The sequence below is a fragment of the Diadema antillarum genome, unplaced genomic scaffold (assembly GCF_040938485.1).
Source record: "Diadema antillarum isolate AM-2024a unplaced genomic scaffold, OU_Dant_1.0 scf00000201, whole genome shotgun sequence".
NCBI lineage: Eukaryota > Metazoa > Echinodermata > Echinoidea > Diadematoida > Diadematidae > Diadema > Diadema antillarum.
In genome coordinates this window covers 2,866,085-2,893,918 of record NW_027271090.1, presented here as the reverse complement: position 1 = coordinate 2,893,918, position 27,834 = coordinate 2,866,085, and the positions used below count along the sequence as shown (strand labels likewise).

The 27,834-nt window shown below is 40.5% G+C and overlaps 2 protein-coding genes across 2 annotated transcripts in view; one reads left to right on the top strand and one right to left on the bottom strand.

Annotated features, from left to right (window-relative positions):
* The window catches only part of LOC139723834 (uncharacterized), a 126,844-nt gene extending 125,232 nt beyond the window's left edge, over positions 1–1,612 (bottom strand). The window contains exon 1 of the mRNA XM_071635040.1: positions 310–1,612. Within this exon, the coding sequence (XP_071491141.1) occupies positions 310–603 (294 nt within the window). The 5' untranslated portion in view covers positions 604–1,612. The remainder of the gene's footprint in view (positions 1–309) is intronic.
* A 23,347-nt stretch (positions 1,613–24,959) lies between these two features.
* LOC139723833 (uncharacterized) lies at positions 24,960–27,444 on the top strand. The gene is made up of 2 exons (XM_071635039.1): positions 24,960–25,120; positions 25,851–27,444. Exons 1-2 carry the CDS (start codon positions 24,960–24,962, stop codon positions 27,442–27,444), a joined length of 1,755 nt encoding a protein of 584 aa, XP_071491140.1.
* The last annotated feature ends 390 nt before the right edge of the window (positions 27,445–27,834 follow it).

Genomic DNA, 27,834 nt, shown 5'->3' with positions numbered 1-27,834 from the left:
ATTTTCTTTGTTAATCATTTATTTTTATTATTATTATTATTTTTTTTTTTTTTTTTGGGGGGGGGGGGGCTTTTTGGAGGGGCAAAAATGCGTTTTGCCCCCCCCCCACTTTTTGGATTGGGGGGGGGGGCGGCCACCCCCCCCCACTTCCGGCGCCTATGATATATATATATATATATATATATACATATCTACCATACACGAGAGAGAGAGGGAGAGATGAAGGGTTATAAAGATAGACAGAGGGATGAAACATATATGCATAGATTTTAGAATCATCATTAAGTACAAACTGTATCTTATTTTTACCTTGTTCGGAGGTTCACTTGATGGCAGTGAAGAGTTAAAAGCAAACGCTGTATTTGGTGGATACGTGATGGTACCATTAAGATCAGACGACTGTTCTGTCTGGACTTGTCCCATGGCCGTTGGTAGGAATCCCAGGGGGGTGATACTCGAGAGACACACCACCATAATCACCGCCAATACTGTCCTCTCCATGGTAACGAGATCTCGTTTGCGGTATAGAATGAGGCAAGAAAACTGTGTCGTGTTTGTCGTGTGACTTTTCAAGACAACTGGTGACGCGCTCCTTTCATTCATCCATTTTAGATACTTATTTCGACTGCTGCAAGCTCAACAAGATGTCATGTTTCCTAGAAATTTATCCACGTATGTGAAATCGCGTTATTGATTTCATCGAATTTAGCAGGTGATGTTAACCCCTGAGGCTCATAGGGTCTTCTGACTTTTCAACTTTCTTGGTCGCAACATAATATAGATCAGTTGATACTGCGTAGAATTCGGTGGAGGTTCGACATCAAAAACAAATGATCAATGACGGACCGACTCAAGACAACTGATCGACAGTCGCCTCAATGTTCCGGTCCTCGGACCGTTTTCCCTTCGTGCACTTCGAGCCTTTCGTTTATCCCTTGTTGGCGAGCAGACGATGTTATTGGAGGCGCCAAATTCGTGGCATCATTTTTACTGCAGGTCCAATTGGCCTTCGGCTCGTTGACACAGATGTTCCCGCGATGTATTGTCGCCTCGCAAAAACAAAATAAAAACAAAAGGAGGGAAGGTGCAATCAAGATGCCAACGAGATAGTTTGGCAATCGTTATCCTCTTTTCAACGGAGAGCACGGTAGTATGGCAGGCCAAAGAGAAAATAAAAACGTATCTCTCTTCAAGGAGTTCTTCGTCACGGATGAATAAATTATCTCACCAGGATGGAGCAGATGGAGCGAAGCTGACAATGCTCAGGCGATTCTTCCTCGACAACTTTGAAAGCAAGCCTCATTGATGGAGATATGCGTTTTTCTTTTCTCTTTTTCCCCTCTGCCCTTGTCATCCAGTGGAAGCGTCAAAATCCGGTTGGAAGTCTTTCTTCTTCTTCTTCTTTTTATGTCTTCCGCAAAAAAAAAAAAAAAATTATCCAGTCATGTTGTCAACTTCCACAGAGGAAGATATTGCGGCAATAAATCCTCGAGGCTTTAGCTTTTCAGAATGCTTAACCAAGTCACGACTACAGTCCCATGGTGAGTGGCATGGTTACAAAGTGAGAGCGAGAGGGAGAGAGGGAGCGTATCGCACGTACGTGCACCTTACTTCGTCACCAAGTTTTCAGTGCATTGCGCGTCGGTAGCAGCGATGGGAGGGCGAACTAGCTACGCCAGTACGATCGGGCGTGGAGTCAACTGGGCGTACGATAGCATTACAGACATTCATCTCGATGCGAACAAAAACCGGGAGTGCAGCCGACACCAACATAGTACACATTGGTCTGTGTGCGTGTGTGTGGGTGCGTGTGTGTGAGAGAGAACTTGTTGGTTTTTGTAAGCCCGTGACGTACTAATGAAGAATTTACAAGGCCTCTTATAGATCCATGTGGAACTTGGTATCATGATTTCTGACTCACACTGAGATTTGTCATACACTCTAAATCGTTTGAGGTTTGATCTGTACGATGAAAACCATGTTATAAATCCAGTACGCGCAGAACACCATAAATTTGCAGCCTAGCTAATACTGTGTCGTGATTAGAACAGTTTCGAAAACACCCCTGTTACGAAATGTTCCTGATCTTTAAAGAGTTTTTCCTTACTTTTTTTTCCAAGGAAAACGAATTAACCAAATATCACCTAAGGTACTACCATAGATTCTGACGGAAATTCATTGTCTCGTTTTATTGAGCAAGATTTTTTTTTTCTTAATCGCTGTCTTTGTTTTTATTCGTTTATGCCGTTATATCAAACTGTTTCTGTTTGTGTTGTTGTTGCTGCGTTATTTATTATTTGGTGGTCATCTTTATTCCAAACTGTATATAACAAAAGCGTAACGGATGAAACACAAACGACTCTCAAACTTTCCACCTTACTACATTGTCACGTTTCTACACAGAAACCAAGTCAGATCGTCACACCCTACCGTTACTCTAATGATCGCCTCTTCAGCTACCGTATGCTCGTGTCGCTCGTCAGTGTATGCCTTACGGGACAGGTTTAAAATTCCTAGTTGAACGATTCGTTTCTGCTGGCATTCATACAAATGCCTGCAGAATCTCAGCGCCTGTTGCCCTGAGAGGTAAAACGAGCAGCCAGAATTGTTACACTATGATGATGACTCGCCAGGTTTTGACTAGTTTGGGGGCGCTCATCTGCTTTAGTACTTACTACGCTATTGCTTTTGCTACAAGTTCATGAGAAATCCCATTGAATTTTTACAGTGTTGAAGTGATGAGAAGAGCAAGATTAAATCAAATTAGGTTAAATTGAATTGAATTGAATTGAATTGAATTGAATTGAATTGAATTGAATTAAATTGAATTGAACTGAAGTCAAGATGAAATTATTACAAAAAGGACGCCAAAATGGTTATCCAATAAGAAGGGTAAGTGAATGCTTATACCTCTTTCACGAAGTAACATTGTTCTTATGCAAATTAGCCGAGAAAATGACGTCAACGTCATACTCCACCATTTGCGTGTAATAAAAACTGAAATATAGATAGCTACCACTGGGCTTGTTAATGATCCTGCTACAGGTCAAGTGAGGAAAATTAACCCAGAAGGCAAGAGTGTACCTTTTATAGTTGTGCATGTCTGAATCGGCCACAGCCTTGCTATTTCTATGTACCCACATTATGTTTGGGTGGAAAATCTTGTATGCGACAAGTCGAGGGAACAACAACAGCAATAAGAAGGTTTCTCTTACCTCGCTCGTTTCCTCGTAATGGTACCCTCCTTGCTATTACAAACAGTTGATTTCTCTGAAATTAAAGCAAATACATACGATTCAAGATTTTGAAAGTGCCGAGTGATTTCAATTTCTCTCAACTGGGACCACTGACGCGAAACGATGGGCGGTAGAAAACCAAGATCTGATGGTGAAATCGAGTCTATCTAGAAGACAGCGGGGATAGAAGTTGCCAATGTGGTGATGAACACACGATAGAACATACAACCCCTTGTACCCGTGTGTGTGTGTGTGGGGGGGGGGGGGGAGGAGGATCGAGGGGGTTGCAACCCCCCCCCCCCCTTCCAGCCACCAACCATCGTTTCTACTCCCCATGTTGTGTGTACAATTATCTACAGCATGCGTGAAAAGGATGACGGCGTCACTTAGCAATAGATGGCGCTATTGAGGTAGCATGACCATGACTTGATTGAAGGTTTTTCATACATCGTGATCTGCTCAGATCACGGACAGTACACTCTTAAAAAGAAAAGAGTAAATCAGCGTTTTAAAAGGGGCGAGGAGTGACAGCGTTTTAAAAATGTTCTATTCACCCCTTTTCTTGCTGTATCAAGCACATCTAACTGTCGGATTCAGCTGGATAAAAGGGTGAATACAACATTTTAAAAACGCTGTCACTCCTCGCCCCTTTTAAATATTGATTTACTTTTTTCTTTTTAAGAGTGTAGGTGACTGATGGAAACTGCATACTAGTAAGTGACGGCGATGCTCAACCAGCCGCCGAGGGCAGTTTGGACAGATCCACTGGTACGCCTTGTTGCGATAATAATTATGAGTAATCGAAAGAAAAGTCTTCTCAGAAAACAAAAGAAACAAGAAAAGGAAACAAGGAAAATCTGGGGACAAGGATATCTAGATAGACAACTTTGACTTTTCAAAATCCTAGTTGACTTGATATTCTATTGCAAATTTGTTTTGCTAAGAAAGTATAGCCTTTTCAAGGGTAATTGGAGATCATTAATGATAGTAAAGCGATTAATACACGATAGTGAGGGTTGATGATGAACGACGAGGGCAGTGACGAATGGGATAGAGATGTTGGTGGGTTCGACGACACAAATAACGACCCTGATGATGATGATGATGATGATGATAATAATAATAATGATAATGACAATTACAACAACAACAATAATCATAATAATCCGCTTTGAGAGCAATTACCGAAGGAAGTTTTTTTTTAAATTTTTTTTTTCAAGTTCCAATCGTTTTCTTTTTCTTTCTTTTTTTTATTCGATGGTTATTTACTTTGATATGTGGCGTGCCTGCTAGAACTATATCAGACTAATTTATGGGAGAATAATCATGCGTCTCCTTTAACGAATGTCACAGGACTTGAGAGAAAAAAAGAAGCAATTACGTCAACAACAACAACAATAAAACAAAGTAATAACAAATAAAAAAGGCGATAAAGTTTACAATAGTTATGAGTCAACCATGAATGATTGTAATTATTGACAGGCCATAGGTGCAATGGATATGTTGGATAGGCTTTTTAGAATACTGACTGCAAAAAAATCAAACAAACAACAACAACTTGAGTTTTATTTTTTCCTCAAATCAATTTCATTGATACTTTTTGCCGCTCCAAATACGAACTATCCACAGTACGCTTTCTTGTCTGCCAATACAGATATGCCCATGACAGAATAAAATATGATAATGTTATGTCACTCCTGGTTTACCAATTGTTGATCACATCCTAAGACTTTGGGGAAACAATCTAAACTAACATTACTATTTGCGTGTTTACCCTTCAAAACATACCGCAACATACTGCGTATTCTTGTAGATCGGAAAAGTGTGAAGATAAAAACACTTCTCTTGACGAATCGCCTCGTTGCATAACTGGATCAAGAATTTGAATGAAATAGGAAAGAGAGCAACTTAGAATCGATCGTCACACAAAACCCTGACCAGTTTCACTACAAAGCTTTATCGATCGCGCACTACCCTTGCAGTTTATTCGTGAGTGGGAGGTAATGTGCGCACACACGCACACGCAAAATGCCTCAAAACAGTACGGTTATTTAAAAGTAGGCAGCTGTCTACTGATTGCTTGATTTCGTAGCGATCTCAGAGTTGGGCAAGATATGAATGAATCCACGATGATGGGTCGTTGTCATTTTGCGACATTTCTGCGTATAGACTAAATGCTCCGTAAACAGTGCATATCTTGAAGTTATAGCGATAAAATAATGACAGCGCGAGTTTCTGTCTTTCGCTCGAATCAGCTTCAAGCTTAACAGTCATTCTGCATGGTCAGCTAAGAGTCTGGTTTGGCGTGTGCTCAACGCTGATTTAAAGATGATGGGACGAGATGGAGGAAGAGAACACTGCATGGCTAAATCTCAGGTAAGACTTCGGAAACCAGTATTTATATCATGAGTTTCTATTGTAGGACTGCACGGGTGTCACATACGAATTAGAATACTGCTATGCTTCTATAGTGGTGTAGGTCTTACTCATTGTTGAAAAACGACCTCTCCCCCTCATATTATGGGAAGGGGGAGGGAATAAGGGTTTTCCTCCTCCAAGTCAACATTCGTGTACGTGGATGGCGGAACCGGGGGCCGTGGGGACTCGGGCTCCCTCCCACTTTTTTTACACCATAAAAAGGAATACATAAGATGTCAGCATTTTGGGCCCCACCCCGGAAGTGGGTAAGTGGGAATAGAAAGAAAGAGATAAAGATCTTGAAGTGCATGAGGGCGGTAAGATTATGTTTTTGCGCTGAAGACTGAAGACCTTTCTTTTCTTTTTTTTTCTTTTTTTTTTTTTTGGGGGGGGGGGGGGGGGGGGGGGGCTTGTTCGCTGAAGAAACCCGGAAGTGGAAGGAGAAAGATGAGCTGAGGACTTTTTCTTTGTTGTTGTTTTTCTTGATAGCTCATGAAAGCCGGTAGTGTGCCCCCCCCCCCCCCCCCCACACACACACACACTTTTGAAACGCTCCGCCGCCTGGTGTAAACGTGATACCCTTTGAGCCTCGTAATGGAACTTTGCACGACAGTTGTTCATGACACATTATTTGTATGTTATATAAATCTTTTAGCAGTCATATTGGTGGGAAAATACAATCAACACACAAAGACCGGATGGTTGGAGACTGATCCCACAACTCATTTTAAGTTCATATTTGTTTGAAGAGTTAATTAAACACTATATAAATTACCATAAATTTTAGATCGTATTTTGTATGCGCGCAAAGTGGGGGTGTCTATCACCCGTGTCTATTGTTACGCCTTCCCAACGTAAACGTGCCTTATACATATACATTAATAACTTTAATCAAGAGTTCCCAACGATCGGCTCTCTCTCTCTCTCTGTCTCTCTCTCCATTTTGTATATATAACAATGTATGATTTGATATGTACATATGTACACACACATACAGTATACACATATACATGTATGAAAATCTATACACATTATATTTAAGTATCATGTCTTACAAGTATACAAATCATACATTACCTCACACTTATGAATATCGACTCATTTTTTTTTTAACTTTTAGAATGTAACGCAGATTTGTTGATTTATAATGCTATCATGGCGTTGCAATCCATCTCAAGGTAAATATCTAACCGTCATCTTCAATTAAATTGATATGATATAATAATGAAGGCACAAAATAAATTGTATCATTAATGTAATTTAGTAAGAGGAGCGGGCCCAAGTTCGACCCTTTTGGGAACACCACATTTAATGGTGGGTGTTTGCAAACCACTATTCATTATGAAATAGATTTGGATCCATGAAATATATTTTTTTAAACCAGGATAAAGTAAATTTCCCTATATTATAGTGTCTAAGCTGTTTTGCAGATCGAATAATTCGATAGTATTAAATGAAATTCCATAGTCTGCTCTTTTTGAAGAAAAAAAATGATTCGATTACTTTATCAGTCAATTAAAGGGTGGGATATCTCACTTAAAAATGATTCCGGAAGTCTATCAATTTTTGTTTGGAGTTAATACAGAACGCGTTATCAGAAAGAAATTAATTGTTACCTTTTGCAACAATTCTTCAAGTATTTTAGACATACTTAGCTACTAAGAAATAGGGCGATAATCACGAAATTAAAGATGGATTATCATTTTCTGTGAGTAAGAATTAGAGTAATAATTTTCTGCAATTTAGAAAATATGCCCATAAAGACAGATATGACTAAAAATTGTGAGAGATCTGGGATAATGATTAGATAATGATAATGGAAAATTCTTAACAGTCTAATAGTTATATACGACATTTGAAAAACAGGCAGTTTGATGGAATTTTGCATTTTTTGTTTGTTTGGCTACTAGAGCGAATTAATCATAAAAGTACATTGCAATCTCAAACTTAAAACCATAGTTATTTTCCAATTGCCGCCATGTACACTGCCTAGCATTTTGCTACCAACAATTACAAAAATACAATGTGAATTTCAACATGAAACGAAATCTATACAGCACGCAAATTAGACGGGTAAAAGTAATCATCAACATTACTACTAATCTGCTTTAAGCGGAAAAAGTGAAGGTAACCTAATTGCATTTCTATTATGTATGTATGTATTTTATATATATGTATATATATATATATATATATATATATATATATGTTTATAATATATTATACATTGCAGACTCAAATTGTCACTTACGCGACTTGTTAAGTGCACTATAACACGATTCTAACATACGTGTTATTGTTGTAAGAGCTGACGTCCATACGGCTTTAATACATCCATGATGATGTTTCGTAAATAATGTAAAGAAACATTAACTTCCTGAGGGAAAATTGCTCTCCTTCCCTATCTTTCACACCTCTGTTTCTGCCCTTCTCTCTCTGCCTTTATTCATTTTTAACAATTCGTTGTTCACTCGTTAGTTCATGATGCATATATTTTTCATGGAAAAACCTAATTTATTCATTTACTGATGCATCATTACACAACTGTTTTCATATCTATCCACCTGTTCAATTGCCCACTTGCAAAATTGACTTGGGACCATTCTAGTGTCATTCGGGGGAAAAATAGACAGATGGAGGGAGAAAGGTACATAATATTATGTAAATAGAGAGAGGGGTAGCGGGAGGGGGGCAAACGGGGGAGTGAGAGAGAGAGAGGGAGAGAGAGAGGGAGAGGGGAGAGAGAAAGAAGGGAGATGAAGGAAGGGATGAGGAGAGAGGGAGGAGCAGAGCGGGGGACGGAGCACACAATAAGCAGCAATTACGACGGCATAAAACGATTATCTTCTGCGCTTCTCTCCCCATCGCGCAAACAGTGTTCTCCGTATTCTTCCCTGAGCGGCGCACACACCTCGAAGATGCTGTGCTGGCCCAGATATCCTCAGCACGTCACTCGCGACGGGGTTTAAAAATTGCTCGGAGAGACTTATACAGACATGAAGGCAGAAATGATCAAATTGAAGCGACAGGGGTGTACAATGTAAGTGTCGATGTCTGGTGACCTTATTGGAATACTATGACGCAGACGACGTCCACGTTATTCTACCCGGCGAAGAGTCGCTTGACGTCTTTTCGTACAATTCTCTCTCACCCGCCACCTGAGTGCACGGCCAAGTATAGCAGTGTAAAGCAGACTGTGTCGTCTGCGCAATATTGATCGAGATGCATGCTGGGTGAGTGGGATGAGAACATGAATTACTCTGCACGATATCCTTCCATAAATGCATGGCATTCGTGCACCTCTGCCTCAGTTCCATGCCCTTTGTTATTTGAACGGCGACAGGTCGACCAAGCCGCGCGGTGGGTGAGTAGAAACGGATTGCCTCTCGTCGGAAGCACAACGTCCCATGTCATGTATGTGGATGTTCAACTTTTTGAAACACTTCATGCAATGGGCCGGATGCTTATGCATCCGGCCCATTGCATGAACAAGCAATTGCCAGCGTTTATACGCTAGCAATTGCTTGTGCTAGCCTTTTACTTGAATCCGTATGCATAAAAACAAGCAATTGCTTGCGAGCAGAAGCTTTTGCTTGCAAGCACAAGCAATTGCTTAGAGACCAAACATTTGCTTTATAATAAAACGTATGCATAAAACATACCTTTTGCTTGTTCTTGCTAGCAATTGCTTACGATTTTCCAAGCTCTGTAAAATGAGCTTGAGCTTTTGCTTAAATGGGACGTTCCCTTCTAACTATCATTTTCATATTCATTATAGAAATGCCACACTTGTGCAGGAGTGGTATAAATCTATAAGAAATTACTACTAAGTAGTGTAAGAAACTTTTTCGTTTCAACAACTGGAATGTCCAGTGTTTAGCACGAAAAATGTAATGAAAAACTAGTAGGATGTCTGACGATGGTGGAGAGCAAGAAGACACTCTCTCCACGTGCGATCTGAGAGATCAAGCAGTGATAGGAATCAGCCGTTACGTGTATGTTTGTGTGTGTGTGTGCGTCTGTGTGTGCATTTATGAGTGTCATTTCATAACTCTTCTGCTATGTCAGGAAATGTTTCAACACACACAAGCCCTTTCAAATACATGCTGTCACACTCGCCTTTGTTCTTGTGTTCGCACAGGCGTGACGTCCCTTTTGTTGAAAACGCAAGCAATTGCTTGTGCGAGACAAGTAAAAGGTATGGGCACAAGCAAAAGGTTATGCATATGGATTTAAGCAATTGCTTGAGCTAGACCTTTTGCTAGACGAGCTTGTGCTTTTGCTTGAAGCAATTGCTTACAAGCAATTGCTTGTTTTATGCATTCGCCCCAATGTCTGCATGTGTTGTGTATGTATGTATGTGTGTGTGTGTGTGTGTGTGTGTGTGTGTGTGTGTGTGTTCGCGCGTTGTAGATGTATGTGTGTGATTGACAAGCCGGTGGTGGGGGGGGGGGGGGTGGGGTGCTGAAGTCACACCCTGACATGAAAATGATGTGGTAGGCACGAACTCTCTCCCAGCAGGATTAAATTATTTTGTTTTTTAGCTCATGGAAGTTTGAATAATTGCTCTTTGTTTCAGCAGCAACCTCATCCCAAATCATTTTCAACAATCATGCCATGTTGACTTTAATTATAAGCACTGTAAATCTCTTCCCCCTCCTCTTTACTTCAGGTATCCCCATCTCTGTCCTTCGTAATCGTCTTGTTATAGTCCTATTAACAAAATGTATTCCATCCACTGCATAATGTAATATCATACGTTGATGTAATTACTTTATCTTTTTTTTTGTAGTTCCTCCTTCAGTTCTAATTAGAACTTTTTTTTTTGGTATCATGTTACACTGCTTAATGATGACGGTCTCCTCCACTTGTACCTCCAAATATATGATATAAATAATAATATAATTGCTCACACGTATGTCGGCGTTCTTCCTGTCATTTTAGGACATATCCGCAAACTGTTCACATACTTCTTGAGACATTCTCACGAAGTGCCTTCGTGTATATAGGAGCAAATACTCAAATCGAGCAATAGCAACAAACATTTTAAAAACGCATATACAAATGTAAAGAATGAAATCAAAATGATTAAAGGAGCAGAATACACTTAAATCTCTCTAAAGTATACGCCATAACTATACTTAAAAATGAAGATAATGTGATGGGAAACTTGTTATATAGAAAATCAAATGCTTGTGGGGCAAAATCCTCAGGAACGACGTCGGCACACACACACATACACATACACACACACATATACACATACACACGCACATACACACACATACACATACATATACACACACATACACACACACATACACATACACATACACACACATACGCACAAACACAATAAGAGTGTCTGCACAAACCAAACAAACAACAGAGGGAAATGACAGAGTGAGAAAAGAGAAAGAAGGAAACGTGATTTGACTCTTATTCAAGACACTTTTTCAACTCTCCTTGGAAACATTTTGTCCGTGATCACTGTGATTATTGAAGTAATACGATGATATTATATATCGATGTAAGCCTACATCTTAAAGGCATAATTTACCATTTGCAGATGAAACAAAAACCCAGCATTGATGCTTTGAAATAGTTCTAAGATGTAAGTTAGGGATAGAAACAACCACTGTGAAAATCTGAATCAGCAAAATCGATGTTATGTATTGTTAGATATACAAAATGTGAACAATAGTTATGATAAAAATATTTCCAGACTAAACCGTCTACAGTTACGGTTTATCAAGAAAAATACTGATATCTCCTTTATATTTTAGGCTTTATAGCAAACATTTTATATGGGAATGTGTTTTGTGGTATAACAGACCTACGCATATGTATGAAAGGCGACATCCTGAACATTTTTCAAATCACTGCTCCAAAAGGTAAACTGGATCTTTAAAGTATACAGGTGACCGTTATCTATAAGCAAATCGCTTGACTTGGACAACTGCGTCTTGGCATTATAATATGGGTTGTTACAGTTCTCTCTTTTTCTAACGTCGTGGGAATTACGCACAATCTGCGCTAGAATGGTTTCCGTTGTCATGGATTCATTGTCAGGACACAATCGGAGTAAAGGTTAATTTCATTCGGAGAAATGAGCCTGATATTGAATGAAATTCGAATGAAGAATAATATGAAAAAGGATTTGGTTTTGTATAACAAAATCAGGCATTTCGTTCCGTTAATTGAATTACTAGATTTTTACTGCAGGTTTTGGTGAAATGTTGTATTCTCAAGACTGTGCGGTTTGTGTAATGAAACAGATATTGATTTAGAGTTTGATCAAGTTGGTTAAGAAAGCTTTTTTTTGTATGATGAGATTTATGTTGAATTCTATATAACTTTTTTTTTTCTGTCCGTGGATTTAATTTCATAAAATATTTTGTTATATGTTATATTATATCATTACCAAAATATAGAATCTGCAGCTCAAGCGAGAAGAATACAGCTGCTTATTTTCTATTCATACTTGTTTCACTGTGAAAATGAGTCTGATATTAATTGAAATTCAAATAAAGAATATCATTAAAAAAGTGAATGGTGTACGTGACGGCTGCCATCCTTCTCTCACACACGGACGAGAACAAACTGTGATAAATGGCGGATAATGTTTCACTGCCAGACACAGCTCGATACCTGCAAGGAGCTTGAAGAGAATGGAGTCACAACTGTCGTATTTCCTTTGAAGTCACGTTCGATGCCGCCACTCGAAAGTATTTGAAGCATGTGGCAAACTGGATCTGCCGCGCAGATAGGAAGACAATTGACTCATGTCTCATTGCATAATCATCAGCCACTTTCTAAGAAAGATATGTCTTTGTGATGGTAATTACTTTTCGCCATCCCTACTTATAAGATATAGGTGGTATATGATGGCATAGACACGGGGATGCGCGAATAGAAATTGCGCATAAAATGATGAAATGAAAATGAAAATTACTCGACTGGCCGTGCCCGGCCACTAATCTGATATATCTATTAATATAGAATTATACTCGAAGATTATTCCGTATCAGTTTTATTTGGAGGGCGCTGTTGCATAGTGGATAAGACTCCCGACTCCCGAACGGAGGACCGTGAGTTCGAATCCCGCCCAGTGCTTACATCTTTGGACAAGGTGTTTTTACCCACAATGTCCCTCTCGACCCAGGTGTATAAATGGGTACCTGGCAACGCTAGGGTAATAATAATAGCAGGGCCCTCTGGTAGAGCAGTGGCAACACTGAAGAGGCTACCCTGGGTAAATAAGACCTTATTATTATTATATTATATGGAGGAATTAAGTGGAAAAGTGATAAAACCGGCTTTCCAGGAGGGTACAGTTTTAAACACTTTCACATGATACAGCTCTGATTTACATTTTTGCACATATTTCTTGAAGGGATTGACCTTTGTTTAATGAGCTTTATCATTAAGTGAGATTTCGTTTCATTTAATAGATAAACAAGCAAAATATAGCCAACATTAAGTTCACGTTCAAAATGAATCTTCAGATTGCTCAGCAAGACGGCGGCATCAAACCCCGTCACCAAAGGCACAGATGCACCTGTGGAATTCTTTTGTACATCAATAGAAAAGTGACAACTGTTTGAATAATTACAGCCAGTTGGAACTCCATCTCTTAAAGCTCCTTGATACCAGACTCAAAAGGCGTTTTCACATCAGCCCGAAAAAAATCCAAGCTCGAGATATTTTTCGCAGAAAATAGTCAGCAAAATAGCGCGCTATTTCGAAACATCGGGCTGATGTTTGTTTGTTTGCTTTTATTTCTGCATTCAATCAGATGCAATTTGAATGCAAACTTCAAAAAGTACAAAGACAAAGAATAACAAGTGCAGTGAAATAAATCGATAACAGTATACATAAATAGATTCACATAGGTGATTGCATTGAGCAATGTAGATACACAGAAACATGAAATAAAATATACAGTATTTTTCAGTAAACAACAGAGATAATTGAATGCAGGTGATTGCATTGAGCAATTGCATTGAGCATGATTGCATTGAGCATAGGTGATTGCATTGAGGCCTCATAAGATGTGAAAACGCCTAAAGACTCTGAGCATTAAAATTATCCAGACAATATACCAGATACATTGCAACTGATGGATATCTTTTTTAAACAAAACTTGAATAATGCATTGAAATCGATGTGATTTCAGATTGTTTTATTCTATTTTATTTCATTCCTGCATTCCCTTTTCACACAAGAATATAACAAGAAGCCAATTGAATAAAGTTCCTGAGTAATATTTGAACAGTGAATTACAGGGATATTGGTTGTTGGTCAACATACATGAAAAACAATTTTTTTTTTTGGATAATGCATAATGATTTCGAGCAGGTGACCAAACTACATTCTATGATATTGGAATCATAACCTACTCTGCATAAAATACAGTTTTCATTCATTTCTTCGTTTCAGTTTTATTTTCATTTACGAAACAGTATACATTATAATATACTACAAACGACGAAATAGTAGGACAATCCATGTAACATAATGACAAAATTTTTTGAAACATTATCTTCTTTCAATGGAGAAGACTGATAATAAGTATGGAGAAACTGCTGAAAGGGAAACAGACGGACAGACAGACAGACAGACAGAGACATACAGACAGACAAACAGACCCACATGCACACTAGCGCAGAACAACAGCGACATTAGGAAAGACACCATCATGTATAGGCCTATGCGTGATGTCACCTCGCAGAGCAACATTAAAACGTGATCTGAGCGGTTTGTCTTTGAAATGATAGATAAGAGGGCTGTCAGCAGTTGTATAGGAGAATTCGATAAAACCTGAAGCTGACTTTGTCTCAGTTAAGTAAACGGGTTAAATATGTGACACAGTCAACCAATATTTCTCTCGGGATCTGCAAGGAAGCGTTTGGATTTATATTTTCTGTATGCGTCATTACTTTAATCTGCTGCATCAAACTATTAACATTTACTTGTATGTTCTTACTGTCATTATCATTATTGTGATTAATGTTTTATGATTATGATTATCATCATAATCATAATCAATCATCATCACCATTTTATGATGAGGATTGCTGTATTTGCTATCTTCATCATTATTTGAAACGAAGGGCATTATCTATAAACGATGACCCAAGTTTGATTTGCCCTAGTAAAGCAAGAAATCCATTTTGAAATAACATATTTGATTCTAAGTTGAAAGCCAGCGAGGAAGAATGATGAGGATTTTAACCAAAACTGTCAGGATGTTAGTCCAAAACTGACTAGGACAGGTAAAAATAACAACAACGAAACAACTAACAGACACACCACAATTTACATGAAATGGTCAGAGCGCGCATGTGCCTTTAAAGTGCTAGATGTGCGTCGTGGGATTCGCATGCATTAAAGAATGATGAGGAACGGGCTAGGGTAATTCATGCTCTGCGGCTATACGTGTTCCATGGCCTACTACACAGAATAGGATACAGCGTAAAGCACCTCCTGAACCCCTGACTTTTCTTGGCAGTAGGTATTCTTAGCATCCTAATTTTGTCGCTTGTTAGACTCCTGCCCTATAGGCAGATAGGCAGGCTGGCCTGTGCGAACGTATTCGGCGCGGGATATTACCTGAGAACGGCGAAGCATCGTCTGTAGTATGTCGAGATTGTTTAGCTTTCCACTTCTCGAATTCTGACTGTTATTCATAATGGTATCAGGGAATACGGAATCCTAAATCCATCAGTGTCGATTGTTGTCTCTTTACATGTTAGGATACTCTACCACACAGTGCAGTTTGATATTTCGAAATTCTTTACACACTTGTGTAAAACAAACCTGTCTCTTATCCCCATCAACGTTACACTACGTGAGAGGCTTTCATAATGTATACTATTTTTATAATTTCTTTGTCATATTGTTACCATTATACATCGAATTATGCGTGCTCTGTATGTGTTATAGCTATATCACCGCGGTGTCACAAAGTACAAAGTACAGAAAGTATGAGCAATACATGGTTTTCATTTATACGGATTAGATGTATTTTCTGCGATGTGAATCTGATGTAAAGATTAATCAGCCGACAGGAACGTGGAAACCATGATAAACTATAACGGATGGGAATAATTACATTTAAAAGCGTTGAAAGCTTGCACTCTCACAAAAGTGCATGCGGGCTGTCTTGTTTGTTTGTTTGTTTGTTTTTATTGTTCCATATTCCACGTTGCAACAAATAAACAATAAACATAACAAAAAAATGCATGGGTGAATTGTCAAACTATAATGCAGCATTAAGACGATTAACATGTGAAATATGAGGAATCTACATAAAACATTGCTTGTGGGGTTCAGATTCCCAGATGCTAAAAGAGATATTTTCTTGCTTGATATTACTTGCATTACCTTTGTGATGAAAATGCATATTCGTGCTGTAATCGTACATGTCACTCATACATTATTTTGTTATTGATTGATTATCTTTCGAGAGAAATTAAGATCTGCGCTTTCTTTTCTTCTATAGATGATTATGATTAGCGTTTCTTTGTACGAAATTCAGGTTGCCAAGTGCATTGTTCCCCATTTCACATTAGAATTACACCTCATTTCCAAAATTTCACGTAAAACGTGACAAATAAAAGATAAAGAAACGCAAGCCTTGAATTCAGATAAGCAATGCATCACAAAAGAATTCAATCTTAAAGACAACGAACACTGTAATTGCAATTCGGGGAGTACGATGGTAATAGTTGAAAACGGGTAGGCCCTAAATCACAATGCTATATAGACGATACAATATCGACAAAATAATGTTAAAGGGATAGTATAGTTTAGGTTGAGATGGGGATTCAGGTTTTAGCCTTTTTTTTTGGGGGGGGGGGGGTGACATTAGAAGCCACTTACATAAAATATTACAGAGCACAAGATTCTAACAGGCATTCAAAGTTTATTTGATGAAAATTGGTTTTCAAATGGCCGAGATATCCAAAAAACAAAGAGGTAAGCCTACTCATAAAAAGTGGAACCCACCTTTTGTTAACACCACTTTGTTGTACTTTGTTTTTTTTTTGGATATCTCAGCCATTTTAAAGCCGACTTTCATCCAATAAACTTTGAATTCCTCTTCGAATTGTATGCTCTTTAATATTTCATACAAGTGGTTTCTAAATATCTCGCCAAAAGTTAAAATCCCCGAAAGGAACCTACTGAAAAATGATGGTACAGGTTGTATTCTATAGTTCTTGTAAAAATGAGAAAAAACAAAGAAGCAAAACGAAAAGTAACTGGTTCCCTCTATAGATATAAAAAATGGAGAGACAAACGCAAACATACACGAACGAACTTTTCAAAGGCACATCTATCTGGCATGCGTATAAAATGATTATGGTTTAAAATATACTTAAAAACCATGTCCAGCACTCGCATTGCATGTTTTTGCTCCTGCACAGACATCTAGTCATTCATATTCATTCTATAGTCTTTCTCTCTCTTTCTCTTTTTCTCCTGAGGTTATTGCTCGTTGTATGTCAGTGTGTTTGCGTGTGTTTGCATATATGGGGGCTGCATGATGGGGGGGGGGGGGACTCTTCAATATAGCACCTCTCTTCTAGAGAGACTTGCCTTTAGTTTCATCCCGCCATTCCCCAGCACTCTCTCATCCATCCCAGTCGGGGGGACAGAGGGGATGGAATATCTTGAATGCGACACCAGGAGTCTTTCCACAATGTCCTGCCAACAACGCTCTGTGATAATGCCAAACCACAGTCATGAATAGTGGAACTATCCATATTCATAAGTGCAATGCTTGTCCGGCGTAACTTTTATTCACAAAATAAAATGTGCTGTGGAAACAGCGGAATACTAAATAAACATCAAGCGGATGTGATAGAACTTGTGTATCGTGCAAGAGATCCCGTCGGAGAAGTTATAACCAGGGAGGTATACCTCCTGGACTTAAACAAACCTCATGCGAGCTCCTCTCCTCCATACAAGCACGTTATCTATTAACTTCAGCGTGATGCATGCTGAAAATGTCGTGGCGAGTGTGGTCCGTAAATTCGTTTACCCTTGGGCCGACTGATGCAAATTAGGGTGTTCGTTGCTATGGCACTACATCTCGTCCTCTTCTATTACCCTCTGTCTTTTGGGACATGTGTTGTCTGCCCAGATGTTTGACGAGAGCGTTGCCTGGGTAACAGCCATCTCGTGGGTGGACTCACTGGAAGTCACGTGATCGTGCTACACATGCACATAATATATCATGTCCGGAAGCCAGACATACTGAAGAATGTTGCATAAACAAACATTGAAAGAATGAAATCATAATTATTAGGACGATATAAAAAGTAAATTTACCCAGTAATATATATATACATTTTTATGTTAGTTGAAATAAAGATTATTATTATATACATATATATATATATATATATATATATATATATATATATATATATATATATATTACTTGAAGAACCACTGCCACCCTAGTGACACAGGGCTAAAATGTACTCCACCTTAATAATCACCTGCCAAAATAGAAAGAGAAGAGAGATAGAGAGAGTTGGGGGGGGGGGGGAGGGAGTGGGAGAAAATGACGCTCTTGAATTTATAGAACTGGATCCTCTTCGCTAAAATTAAGATGACATCTAACAGTTCTGACACTTGCATACATGTAATATAGGGAGCACTGTGGCATAGTGGATATGACTCCTGACTCCCAAACAGAGGACACGAGGTCGAATTCAGCCCAGTCCGTGGAGAAGTTTTTTTTTTTTTTTTCACCCATCACGTCCATCTTGATCAAGGTGTATGGTGCCTGGCAACGCTAGAGTGCTAATGGCATGGCTCTCTGGGAGAGCAGTGTCAACACCGAAAAAGCCAGAACATCTTTCAACTGTAACATCATTCTCCTGCAACAATTGAGCTAAACAGTAGCCACAATAATATGTGTCATACCATTTTTTGCTATTACTACCTGCGCTTACTCACAACAGTATGAAAAATATGTTCTTTTGTATGCAAATGTTTGTGACAAATTTTTGACGTATAAATAGTGAATGGTAAAGCACGTAACTGTTAATGGATGATGATGAGGATGATGTTGAGGATGATGTCACGGCTGGAATATGAATGAAGGTGATCTCTTATTTTCTGGGCGCCATTTTGTTCTTTGTCTTTATCAATTGTTGTTGTGTTTTAAAGAAAGAAGAGAGAGAGAAAAATTGGGTCAATTATAGAGTTCTTTTTTTTTTCCAAAACATTTATAAGTACTATCATGCTAGACTATGTTTAGCGTTTTTGGAAAACGATGCCAAAAATCATATTATTATTAACCTTCACAATAAACACAGATCTATAGGCCGACTTGATATTTTGAAACCAAACAATCCTACACTTCCATCTATACGAGAATCATTAAAGTGATTTCCATGTCTTTCACTTCTTCTCCTACTGATTCTTTTGTATCTTGCAGTTTAGTTCGAGTGGTGCGATACAACTTGTATGAGCCTTCTTCATGGGCCTGCAGTCCAGCCGAGCGGTAGCGTCATGAACCGAAAATACCCCCTCTACGAGCAACCAAACTTAATCTCAATGAGGTATCTTGAGTGCACTATCAGGTGACAACTTTCTTCCTAGTACACTGTAGCTGTAAATTTGATATAGGCCTATATTTCCGTTACACTAACCTTTTTCCTTTAGTGACCCGTTCGGTCCACTACAATCTTTTAATATGACATTTTGGTGGCCCTAAAAAGAAATGTAGTGACCCGAAATAAAAAGAAACATAAAAATTCATTTTGAATTGTAGTTACCCAATCGGGCCACTAAAAGCTGGCCTTTGTGGAAATTTGGTGGCCCGCCATCAATCTTTATTGGCCCCGGGCCACCGAACCACTGCTAATAGGGAGCTTTAGATTTGTTCTGAGCGTGCGCAGAAGCGTGCGTCAACTTGACCCGCGCTTCTGCGCACGCTCAGAACATGTTTTTTTTTTTCCCTTTGAACGTCCGCGCGTCTAAAATCTAAAGCTCCCTATCGAGCCGCGCATTAACCATGGATATCAGGTGAAGTGACTTTGCCTTATACATCAGCCCTGACATTTCTCGGGATTTCCTATTTTAAATACTTACCTCCTTCCATCCTCCCCCCCCCCCCCCGCTCTACGTATGTGGGCAAACAAATTTATGAAGATTTGCACAGTTATTTACACATTAGGCATAGCAAACATTCTGTGTAGTTATTCAGGGTGAGATCGAGATACGCATAACAATAAGTATTTGTCGGATACATTGTGCTATAACAAATAGAAATATTAACTTTGATTAACTATTTCAAATCAGATTAAGTTTACTACCATATGATAAAAATAATCAAATGCATAAAACTTCAGTTAAATACTTTGCATTCAACATCATTAGTCTCAAGTAATTTCCAAACTAAATGGAAATGTCTACTCTATAATGTTTACGATGAATGCATCATGTTGACTCAAAACAAAGAGAAAAGAAAAAAATGTACACCGGATGAATCTAAAGCGCGCTTCTTTTCCAGACACTGTAGATAAAATCACCGACAGTGATAATTATAGACTCATATCATTTTCACCGTTTCTCGTTCATCACTCACCAGGATTTGACTGCTTGGGTTCGGAGACTGGAGGACCCGGATGTAGCGGGATGAGAGCACTATGAAATGGGTATGGAAGATTTCAAATTGTTCAATGTTGCATGAGAACATGTTTTATCCTGTTGCCGAAGAATTTTTGTTTATATTTTTTGTTTGTTTGTTTAATTTAATGAAGATGGCTGGATCCAACCTATATTCAGCTGCAGTAGCTGATCTTCCATGAGATCCAGTTAGATGTGATGAGAGACCACTGCACATGCAGAGCGCGGTTATGCACCCTGCTCTTTGCAATGAATGAATGAAGCGGGATCTTTTACGTACATGAGGTGTGATTTTCTAACATGAGGGACCTCCATTTTACAAATGTATGTCCTATCCGAGGGTCATAGTGTTTTGGCTCTTACTAGAGGGGACGAGATGATTACACACAATATGCCCAGTTACACTTGGGAATCGAACCCGGGTCCTTTGGATTTGGAGGCAGACGCGCTACCGACTGTCCTTCACTTTCATTGGAATTCCATTATCGATATGAAGAGTTTGATCGCAAAATCGCTTAAGCACAATTTTCAAATATTTTTAGCAAGTATTAGAAAAAAAAATGAAATCTTTCCAATGATACCCCACTTGTTACAAAAGAAGGGCTATTCTTGATGTTACTGTATAATTAAGAATATCCAATAGTTACTTATTATCCTCTGTTTCTTGACTTTTTCTTCTTCTCCTTCTTCTGCTTCTCCTTCTTCTTTATCTTATTATTATTATTATTATTCCCTAACAAAAAAGTCCTGTGGTACTCCCTGTGGTACTTGTCGGTACCACACAATGTACCACACACTTGTAATGTTACCACAGGAACTGTGTGGTACTGTACCACAGGCTTGTAGGGTACTCCCTGTAGTACTTGTCAGTACCACACAATGTACCACATAAATAAATGTTACCACAGGAACTGTGTGGTACTGTTTTACAGGCTCATGTGGTACTCCCTGTGGTACTGGTTGGTACCACACAATGTACCACACAAATATATGTTAACACAGGAACTGTGTGGTACTGTGTCACAGGCTCGTGTGGTACTCTGGGATGTACCACAGGGCAGTACCACAGGACATTACCACAGGAAAGTACCACAGGACAGTACCACAAGACAGTATACACACAAATTGTCCTGTGGTATTTTGGGACGTATACCACACGACAGTACCACAGGAGTACAACAGGAAAGTACCACAGGATAATACCACAGGACAGTACCACACGACTTGTTCTGTGGTATCTTAGGACGAACCACAGGACAGTACCACAGGGCAGTTCCACAGGACAGTACCACAGGAAAGTACCACAGGATAGTACCACAGGACAGTACCACAGGAATTGTCCTGTGGTATTTTGGGACATACCACAGGACAGTACCACAGGACAGTACCACAGGATAGTACCACAGGACAGTACCACACGACTTGTCCTGTGGTATTTTGGGACGTACCACAGTACAGTACCACAGGAAAGTACCACAGGATAGTACCACAGGACAGTACCACACGACTTGTCCTGTGGTATTTTGGGACGTACCACAGGACAGTACCGCAGGGCAGTACCACAGGAAAGTACCACAGGATAGTACCACAGGACAGTACCACACGACCTGTCCTGTGGTATTTTGGGACATACCACAGGACAGTACCACAGGAAATGTCCTGTGGTATTTTGGGACGTACCACAGGACAGTACCACAGGATATTACCACAGGACAGTACCTCACGACTTGTCCTGTGGTATTTTGGGACGTACCACTGGACAGTACCACAGGGCAGTATCACAGGACAGTACCACAGGAAAGTACCACAGGATAGTACCACAGGACAGTACCACACGACTTGTCCTGTGGTATTTTGGGACGTGCCACAGGGCAGTACCACAGGACAGTACCACAGGATAGTACCACAGGACAGTACCTCACGACTTGTCCTGTGGTATTCTGGGACGTACCACAGGACAGTACCACAGGGCAGTACCACAGGACAGTACCACAGAGCAGTACGACAGGACAGTACCACAGGAAAGTACCACAGGATAGTACCACAGGACAGTACCACATGACTTGTCCTGTGGTATTTTTGGACGTACCACAGAGCAGTACCACAGGAAAGTACCACAGGATAGTACCACAGGACAGTACCACGCGACTTGTCCTGTGGTATTTTGGGACGTACCACAGGGCAGTACCACAGGACAGTACCACAGGAAAGTACCACAGGATAGTACCACAGGACAGTACCTCACGACTTGTCCTGTGGTATTTTGGGACGTACCACAGGACAGTACCGCAGGGCAGTACCACAGGACAGTACCACAGAGCAGTACGACAGGACAGTACCACAGGAAAGTACCACAGGATAGTACCACAGGACAGTACCACATGACTTGTCCTGTGGTATTTTTGGACGTACCACAGAGCAGTACCACAGGAAAGTACCACAGGATAGTACCACAGGACAGTACCACACGACCTGTCCTGTGCTATTTTGGGACATACCACAGGACAGTACCACAGGAAATGTCCTGTGGTATTTTGGGACGTACCACAGGAAATGTCCTGTGGTATTTTGGGACGTACCACAGGACAGTACCACAGGATATTACCACAGGACAGTACCTCACGACTTGTCCTGTGGTATTTTGGGACGTACCACTGGACAGTACCACAGGGCAGTACCACAGGACAGTACCACAGGAAAGTACCACAGGATAGTACCACAGGACGGTACCACACGACTTGTCCTGTGGTATTTTGGGACGTACCACAGGGCAGTACCACAGGACAGTACCACAGGATAGTACCACAGGACAGTACCACACGACTTGTCCTGTGGTATTTTGGGACATACCACAGGACAGTACCACAGGAATTGTCCTGTGGTATTTTGGGACGTACCACAGGACAGTACCACAGGGCAGTACCACAGGACAGTGCCACAGGATAGTACCACAGGACAGTACCACACGACTTGTCCTGTGGTATTTTGGGACGTACCACAGGACAGTACGATACGAATTGTCCAGTGGAGTTTTGGGACGTACCACAGGACAGTACGACAGGAATTCCTGTGGTAATTTTCGATGTATACCACAGGAGAGTACCACAGGAACTGTCCAAAATCCCACAGGAAAATCATAATATGGTGCTATTCCACACAGAAGTACCACACAGCAAATTAAATTCGTAAGTACCACAGAAAAATGCTACAGGATATTCTTTTTTTTTCTTAACATTTTATACCAGAGGACTATCACATCAGGAGAATATCAAACAGCAGTACCACACAGGAGTACCACACAGGAAAATTGTAAGGCAGAATCTACTGAAATTTATTATAAAAATACAAACAGAAAAGCACATATTAATATTCTTCAATTAATTGATAGATGAGTTATGCTGTGAATTATAGCAATTGATTTGCCATTACTTATCCCGTCCTATACTCCTACAGTATTACCTATTTAGTGAAAGTGCTGATGTAAAGCATGAGAAATTTCATAAGGACTTCTGTGGTACGGTACTCCTGTGGTACTCCTGTGGTACTCCTGTGGTACTCCTGTGGTACAAATTTTTACATAGCTCATGAATATTCATAAAAAGCACTCTAGATTTTAGAAAATACATATATGACTTAAAAAGTCAAAGTATTAATCATGGAACTTACTTTGAACTTTATGAAAGATTGTCTAATTATGTTATGTTATTCCCAATATCATAGATATTGTTATGAAAGTGTAATTTCATATCTTGATAATAAAGTATAATCGAGTTAGTAACCATGCCTTAATGCTTTACGGATAGACGGCCATATATATATGTACTGATACGGTTGATGGATACCTAGGAATAGAATATGACTATATAGATCTATTATAGGACTACATTGGCACTTGGCCATTAGACTCTCGTTTGAGGTTATATGTTAGGAGTAGGACAGGTTATTAAGTAGGGCCATGTTTGTCCTGAAATCCATCACTCACCTATCAGGAATATTCCTTGATATGTGGCTAAAATTCTCCCAGATTTTTTTTTTTCGATCTATCCCGTGTGGTACTCTCCTGTGGTACCATGGAAATGCTGTGTGGTACTGCCCTGTGGTAATGCTGCGTGGTAATGATCGACCTGTGGTACTGTCCTGTGGTAATGTCCCAAAATACCACAGGACAGTTCCTGTGGTACTGTTCTGTGGTACTAGTCCTGTGGTACTGCCCTGTGGTACGTCCCGAAATACCACAGGATTTCCTGTGGTACTGCCCTGTGGTACGTCCCAAAATACCACAGGACTTCCTGTGGTACTGTCCTGTGGTACTGTTCTGTGGTACCGGTCCTGTGGTACTTTCCTGTGGTACTGCCCTGTGGTACGTCCCAAAATACCACAGGAATTCCTGTGGTACTGTCCTGTGGTATGTCCCAAAATACCACAGGACAATTCCTGTGGTACTGTCCTGTGGTACTGTCCTGTGGTACTGTCCTGTGGTACTGTCCTGTGGTACCGTCCTGTGGTAATTACCACAGGAGTACCACAGGACTTTTTCGTAAGGGTTATTATTATTATTATGATTACTGATATTACTATCATTTATCCTCATGCAAACAGGTTACCATTTTCCTGGCAATCTGCGCTGTTAGTGTATTAATTCTGATGACCTACATGGCCACACTATCCGAGCAAGAAGAAATAAATAAAAACATCCACGGTTCACTCCTGAGGGAGCCCCCACGTGGCAAGTCTTTGTCCCAGGTCGCTTGGGGGCGCTTGAAGTCGTTTGCGAGGGAAAAGGCGGCGCGGGTGATTCAAGGCACTCCAATAAGGTAGGTTCCCAAAAAGTCTTCAACCTGCCCATGTCAATTTTTTGAAACTGACCTCCATGCCTATTCTCCTTGCTTGGTTTGATCTGTTACAACATCATAATTATTTCTATATATATATGTTTTTTTTTTTCAAGTACATTATCACACTGTACTCATCCAAAACACGTACGGCAATAGAATAGAAGAATTGTCATAAAAGAAAAGATCAACACAGTTGCTTGTAACAAATCACATACCTGTAATATGAAAGTAGCACACAATAATAATCATATTAAAGTTTCAAATAGAAGGAGAGAGAAGGAGAGGATACTGGAAAAAAACCATCACAACTAGACTCTTGACGTAGATTGACCCCAACAATTCTACTCCAAAAGAATAGAGGGGAAAATGCGGCAAACTGCGCGACAAATGTTCTTCTTACTTGCTTTGAAATTGTGTGGTTGTAATGTATGTGTGCTCACGAGTTACCGTAACAACAGTGTAATAAATTTGATTATTCTAATGTCTATACGCCTTTGGTGTAAGCCTATAGTCTCGTTAGGATTGTAGTTGTTTAGAAATGAAGAACAAGCAGAAATTATTTCACAGTTCCTGATATTTGAAATCAAACGAAATCTGATCTGTGATGTCATATCAAACTATGCGAATACCTTATGGAGACTAAACTGTTTTGTTTCTTTTGCTTTGTTGTTGTTTTTGTCTTTCACATTTCACTGGCTGTCCCCTGCAGTAATCGAACACCGCCCCCACGGTCGCGCGACTCAGTCGTCTCTTTGGCAACGCCCACTGCCATCGCGGATAACGTGACTCGAGACTTGATCCCACCCATAGAATTTGACGTCAATGCGACGGTCAGGGACGATACTGCCGGGTTCAAGACGAAAGTGGCCAACGTTTCCTGGGCCTTGGAGAAGTGCACGAGACAGAATAATGTCGTTTTCATCAAGACTCACAAAACCGGCAGCACGAGTCTGAGCCACATAGTGAACCGTTACGGCCACCTCCGGAATCTCTCCTTCGTCTTCAACCGGCTTAGTCCCCGGAATGGACACCTGGTGTACCTCCCACTCAACAGCAATTCTCCCCGGACTCACTTCTTACCGCCCATCGGGGTTAAGCCGGGAGAATACTCGCGCTACAAGTACAACATGCTCGCCGTGCACGTCCGCTATGACCGCAAGGCCATGGATTCTTTCATGGTGCCTAACACCCACTATATCACTGTCATCAGGGATCCAGCGACACAGTTTGAGTCGGCTTTCACACATTTCCAGCTGGACGATGCTTTCATGGCGACGGAAAAGGCCAAATTCACCACCATGCAGGCTCGACTCACTCAGTTCTTCACCAGACCCGACTTCTATCGCAAGCGCCTGAAGCAGCTGAAATGGGAGAACAAAATCGGACTAAGATGGTACTACGCGAGGAACAACCAAATCTTTGATCTGGGTTTGGATCACATTTATCACAACGACAACTGGAAAGTTCAGGAATACATTAAAAAGTTGGACCGCGAGTTCCTGCTGGTACTCATTACGGAGTACTTTGAGGAGTCTTTGGTTGTCATGAGGAAGGCCTTGTGCTGGAGCATGGATGATATCATTTACGTTGCCAAAAATGTTCGCCCAAATCCTGCCAACATAAGTAGTGCCACCCGACAAAAGATGCGACAGTGGAATGACGTGGACACTAAACTCTACGAACACTTCAATAGGAGCCTGTGGCAGAAGATCAAGGACTACGGGCCGTCTTTCAGCTCCGACCTGGACAGTTTCCGAAAACGCCTGAGAGAGACGTTCCAGGACTGCGTCGGCACGACCGAAGTGAAAGCTCAGGGACACTACTTTCACTGGATCGAATACAAGCCGCGCAAGGACTCGTCCAACTTCTGCGCGCAAATTGTTGAATCAAAGCGCGCCCTCTTCGCCGCCATCTGGCGGAAACAGGCTTTACCGAAACCAGCTGCAGCTCGAAAGTCGGGATACCACCCAGTTATCCGTCCGGAGGCACATTTCCACAAGTACACGCCGATTGCGAATCGTTACAAACCAGATAGACCGCGCCCTAGGGCGCCTTTGCGGCTCCCTCCAGGTAACCTAGCTCGCCTTCCACCCCCTCCACGACAAGTGGTCAAACACGTGATTGGTCCTCAAGGAGCCGGAAGGTCGAAATCCGACCCGGGTGAGGACAACGGCGATTATTCCAGCAGTGCTGAGGTGATACGTGGGGAAACAAAGCAGGTGAAAACTGCGATAAACAACACCGCAATTGCGGCAACAGGAACTCGGGTCAAGCCAATAATGACTTACAAGAAGAACACATGAAAACAACAACAACAACAACAAAAACAAAAACAAAACAAAATTGAGCAGCTGGGTGAACATGCGGGGTTAAGAAATACGAAACTTTTGAGTGCAACCGTTATAAACTAATTACGGGAGATGGAAAGGTGTCAAGACACAGAAACCATGTGATGCAATGAGACCAAAGCTGTGGTCCCTTTAAAAAGGAGTCTGTAATGTCCACATTCTGTCCCATGCCAATATGTTCGGACAATGTGTGCATGCGTGTGTGTGTGTGTGTGTGCATGTTTTGTGTTTTACCAAGATGTAGGGCAGTGACCCATGTTGGTTATCGGTTCACCGGTGAGTGGATCGTTTCTTTTATTGTTTTGTTATTTTTGTTTTGTTTTGTTTTTACGCGAGTGCGCTTTT